This window comes from Haliotis rubra, unplaced genomic scaffold, assembly GCF_003918875.1.
Source record: "Haliotis rubra isolate DU_JTF1 unplaced genomic scaffold, ASM391887v1 Scf345, whole genome shotgun sequence".
In the NCBI taxonomy this organism is placed as follows: domain Eukaryota; kingdom Metazoa; phylum Mollusca; class Gastropoda; order Lepetellida; family Haliotidae; genus Haliotis; species Haliotis rubra.
The window spans coordinates 812235-818234 of NW_025767019.1; the positions used below are offsets into that span (position 1 = coordinate 812235).

Here is a 6000-nt window from a genome sequence, read left to right on the forward strand (position 1 = left end):
TGTGTGGTTGTAACATGTGACCATCACATTGAATGTAAATCCACAGTAGGTATCTTACATAGGTTCACGTAACCTGTGTGCTTGTAACATGTGACCATCACATTGAATGTAAATCCACAGTATGTATCTTACATAGGTTCAAGTAACCTGTGTGGTTGTAACATGTGACCATCACATTGAATGTAAATCCACAGTAGGTATCTTACATAGGTTCATGTAACCTGTGTGGTTGTAACATGTGACCATCACATTGAAGGTAAATCCACAGTAGGTATCTTACATAGGTTCATGTAACCTGTGTGGTTGTAACATGTGACCATCACATTGAATGTAAATCCACAGTAGGTATCTTACATAGGTTCATGTAACCTGTGTGCTTGTAACATGTGACCATCACATTGAATGTAAATCCACAGTAGGTATCTTACATAGGTTCACTTAACTTGTGTGTAACATGTGACCATCACATGTAAAATCCACAGTATGTATCTTACATAGGTTCACGTAACCTGTGTGGTTGTAACATCATGTGACCATCACATTGAATGTAAATCCACAGTATGTATCTTACATAGGTTCACTTAACTTGTGTGGTTGTAACATGTAACCATCACATTGAAGGTAAATCCACAGTATGTATCTTACATAGGTTCACGTAACCTGTGTGGTTGTAACATGTGACCATCACATTGAATGTAAATCCACAGTAGGTATCTTACATAGGTTCACGTAACCTGTGTGGTTGTAACATGTGACCATCACATTGAATGTAAATCCACAGTATGTATCTTACATAGGTTCACGTAACTCCGTGTGGTTGTAACATGTGACCATCACATTGAATGTAAATCCACAGTAGGTATCTTACATAGGTTCAAGTAACCTGTGTGGTTGTAACATGTGACCATCACATTGAATGTAAATCCACAGTGGATATCTTACATAGGTTCACGTAACCTGTGTGGTTGTAACATGTGACCATCACATTGAATGCAAATCCACTGCATGTATCTTACATAGGTTCACGTAACCTGTGTGGTTGTAACATGTGACCATCACATTGAATGTAAATCCACAGCTGGTATCTTACATAGGTTCACGTAACGTGTGTGGTTGTAACATGTGACCATCACATTGAATGTAAATCCACAGTAGGTATCTTACATAGGTTCAATGTAACGATGTGTGGTTGTAACATGTGACCATCACATTGAATGTAAATCCACAGTATGTATCTTACATAGGTTCAATGCGTAGCGTGTGTGTTTGTAACATGTGACCATCACATTGAATGTAAATCCACAGTAGGTATCTTACATAGGTTCACGTAACCTGTGTGGTTGTAACATGTGACCATCACATTGAATGTAAATCCACAGTATGTATCTTACATAGGTTCAGGTAACCTTTGTGGTTGTAACATGTGAACATCACATTGAAGGTAAATCCACAGTAGGTATCTTACATAGGTTCAAGTAACCTGTGTGGTTGTAACATGTGACCATCACATTGAATGTAAATCCACAGTATGTATCTTACATAGGTTCACGTAACGCAGTGTGTGGTTGTAACATGTGACCATCACATTGAATGTAAATCCACAGTATGTATCTTACATAGGTTCACGTAACCTGTGTGGTTGTAACATGTGACCATCACATTGAATGTAAATCCACAGCTGGTATCTTACATAGGTTCACGTGAACCTGTGTGGTTGTAACATGTGACCATCACATTGAATGCAAATCCACAGTAGGTATCTTACATAGGTTCACGTAACCTGTGTGCTTGTAACGTGACCATCACATTGAATGTAAATCCACAGTAGGTATCTTACATAGGTTCACGTAACCTGTGTGGTTGTAACATGTGACCATCACATTGAATGTAAATCCACAGTAGGTATCTTACATAGGTTCACGTAACCTGTGTGGTTGTAACATGTGACCATCACATTGAATGTAAATCCACAGTATGTATCTTACATAGGTTCACGTTAACCTGTGTGGTTGTAACATGTGAACATCACATTGAAGGTAAATCCACAGTAGGTATCTTACATAGGTTCACGTAACCTGTGTGGTTGTAACATGTGACCATCACATTGAATGTAAATCCACAGTATGTATCTTACATAGGTTCACGTAACCTGTGTGGTTGTAACATGTGACCATCACATTGAATGTAAATCCACAGTAGGTATCTTACATAGGTTCACGTAACCTGTGTGGTTGTAACATGTGACCATCACATTGAATGTAAATCCACAGTATGTATCTTACATAGGTTCACGTAACCTGTGTGGTTGTAACATGTGACCATCACATTGAAGGTAAATCCACAGTAGGTATCTTACATAGGTTCACGTAACCTGTGTGGTTGTAACATGTGACCATCACATTGAATGTAAATCCACAGTAGGTATCTTACAGGAGGTTCACGTAACCTGTGTGGGTTGTAACATGTGACCATCACACCTCAAGGTAAATCCACAGTAGGTATCTTACATAGGTTCACGTGAATCTGTGTGGTTGTAACATGTGACCATCACATTGAAGGTAAATCCACAGTAGGTATCTTACATAGGTTCACGTAACCTGTGTGGTTGTAACATGTGACCATCACATTGAAGGTAAATCCACAGTAGGTATCTTACATAGGTTCATCCTTAACATGTGACCATCACATTGAATGTTCCACATAGGTATCTTACATATAGGTTCACGTTCTGTGTGGTTGTAACATGTGACCATCACATTGAATGTAAATCCACAGTAGGTATCTTACATAGGTTCACGTAACCTGTGTGGTTGTAACATGTGACCATCACATTGAATGTAAATCCACAGTATGTATCTTACATAGGTTCAAGTAACCTGTGTGGTTGTAACATGTAACATGTGACCATCACATTGAATGTAAATCCACAGTAGGTATCTTACATAGGTTCAAGTAACCTGTGTGGTTGTAACATGTGACCATCACATTGAATGTAAATCCACTGTAGGTATCTTACATAGGTTCAGCTGTGAAGTATTTTCAAACATTCTGGAGTTCTACATGGAAGATGTGTGTTGGGCTATACTTGTTATTGTGGGTTAAAGGTACATGGATTGAAGATATGTTTATGAACCGTGCTTGTCTGATTATCATGGGCAATAAATGAGACATGACAACTCAGCTGATCTGAATGTTTGTTTTGAAGTCTGTTGTTGCTATGCAAAGGTGATGTTTCAGTCTATGATACACAGTTGATGTTTGTTTCAGTCTGTGATACACAGTTGATGTTTGTTTCAGTCTGTTATACACAGTTGATGTTTGTTTCAGTCTATGATACACAGTTGATTTGTGAAACACAGTTGATGTTTGTTTCAGTCTATGATACACAGTCGATGTTTGTTTCAGTCTGTGATACACAGTTGATGTTTGTTTCAGTCTGTGATACACAGTTGATGTTTGTTTCAGGCTATGATACACAGTTGATTTGTGAAACACAGTTGATGTTTGTTTCAGTCTGTGATACACAGTTGATGTTTGTTTCAGTCTGTGATACACAGTTGATGTTTGTTTCAGTCTGTGATACACAGTTGTTGTTTGTTTCAGTCTATGACACACAGTTGATGTTTGTTTCAGTCTATGATACACAGTTGATACATACACAGTTGATGTTTGTTTCAGTCTGTACACAGATACACAGTTGATGTTTGTTTCAGTCTGTGATACACAGTTGATGTTTGTTTCAGTCTATGATACACAGTTGATTTGTGAAACACAGTTGATGTTTGTTTCAGTCTGTGATACACAGTTGATGTTTGTTTCAGTCTATGATACACAGTTGATTTGTGAAACAGAGTTGATGTTTGTTACAGTCTATGATACACAGTTGATGTTTGTTTCAGTCTGTGATACACAGTTGATGTTTGTTTCACACAGTTGATGTTTGTTTCAGTCTGTGATACACAGTTGATGTTTGTTTCAGTCTATGATACACAGTTGATGTTTGTTTCAGTCTATGATACACAGTTGATGTTTGTTTCAGTCTGTGATACACAGTTGATGTTTGTTTCAGTCTATGATACACAGTTGATGTTTGTTTCAGTCTATGATACACAGTTGATGTTTGTTTCAGTCTATGATACACAGTTGATGTTTGTTTCAGTCTGTGTCTGTGATACACAGTTGATGTTTGTTTGTTTCAGTCTATGACACAGTTGATGTTTGTTTCAGTTGATGTTTGTTTCAGTCTATGATACACAGTTGATGTTTGTTTCAGTCTGTGATACACAGTTGATGTTTGTTTCAGTCTATGATACACAGTTGATGTTTGTTTCAGTCTGTGATACACAGTTGATGTTTGTTTCAGTCTATGATACACAGTTGATGTTTGTTTCAGTCTGACAGTGGGTCTGTGGCCGGTCTGGGGACTCCTCACAGTGCCAATCCTCTTCACCATGTTCATGAGCTTTGTCGTGTTCGTTGCGATGTTTGGATGAAAGGTGCCATGTTGAAGCAGAGGATGAAGTGTTCTGATGTAAGTGTTAGTGACAGACCAAGTCAATCAGGGGGAATGTGTAACTGGCAAGTAATTCATAGCAGGAAGAGTGTGGAAGTCACCAGGGACGGTGGAGTTGGCAAGAGTCAAGTGTCAGTGACAGTTGACAGTGGGGGTGACACGTAGCAAGTTTGGATACACAACTCCTCTGTTGGACATGGCTGACAGTAATATCCAGCAGACGGACACGTTCTGAAGCAGGAGGACATATTGACGCACTGCTGTGTTTTGTATGAGTACCATCGAAAACTTTCAGATAACACATACCAAACACAGCATATCTGTCTCACACCTCATCTCCCAGAGGATCTGTACTTTTGAATGATTGTGATTCTTTGATAGCAATAAGAATATATGGTAATTTTTTTTAATGGATGAGGTTATGGCTAAAGAAACTGCATGAGTTATACAGGTGTGGATTATGTTTTGATAAAAACAGTGCATGGGTTATGGCTGAACAAAGTGCATGGGTAATACAAGCGTAGATTAGGTTATGGATTAAGACGGTGTGTGGGTTATTTCACTGCACAGTTGAGGTTTCGGCTAAAGACAGTGCATGAGCTATTTAGACATTGATGAGGTTATGGATAAAAAGGATGCGTGAGATAGTTGGATGTGATGAGTTATGGCTAAAGAAAGTGTATGGGTGATATCAACACTTTATACCTTATCATCTTAAGGTTATCAATATCTTCAGTGTTTGGTTAGCCAGAAATCAGAGGCCTTATTTCTTTCCCAACTTTAGCTTAAAATATTGTCAGTTTACTGAAAAACCTGTGATAGGATGAGGATCAGGATTCAAGTATGTGTTATTAATATATTTACTGGCACCAAATAAAGGTTTTGTGGGGTTTTATGTTTAATATTACAGTCCTGTTCTTGACAGTTGATTGTGAGTCAATGCATGATTGGAAGCCTCTGTGGGTTTGTGTGACGGTTTTATGAACATGTCCTTGCATACATAATATCTCGGTTATATGCTTTTAGGTTTCTAATCCTGTTTCTGTAAAGGTTGAGATAAATGTGTGATTTTATATTTATTATAACATGAACCTCTTAACATGTGAATTATTTCTTTTCTTTTTATGTGCATATTGTAACATTTCATGAAATAAATATTCTTTTACATTTTGTGATGACATTTTATATAAAGGAGATATTGTGGTTAGCATAGCAATCCCCAACCTTTCCAACTGTAATCATTTCATTTCCTGACAAAAATTCAAAATGAGTTCACTATTTCCTCATCAAGATTTAAACTATGAGCAACGTCAGCATTTAGTCTTGTAAAATAGTGTTGACATCTGCCTGTTCTTACAGCAGTGTTTGTTAGTTTGAAAATGTGGGGGAGTGAATGGCGTTTAAAGCTGCAACCAGCAATATTTCAGCTTTGTCACCATACACAGTAAATAGTGCGAAACTAAACCTTTCAGTTTGTAGAGCTGAAC

General features: G+C 37.8%; 1 protein-coding gene across 1 annotated transcript in view; it reads left to right on the plus strand.

The window, feature by feature from the left end:
• The window catches only part of LOC124284816 (transmembrane protein 128-like), a 72033-nt gene extending 66350 nt beyond the window's left edge, over positions 1-5683 (plus strand). Inside the window, exon 4 of the mRNA XM_046720937.1 lies at positions 4394-5683. Coding sequence (XP_046576893.1) covers positions 4394-4493 — 100 coding nt within the window. The 3' untranslated portion in view covers positions 4494-5683. The remainder of the gene's footprint in view (positions 1-4393) is intronic.
• Positions 5684-6000: the final 317 nt, after the last annotated feature.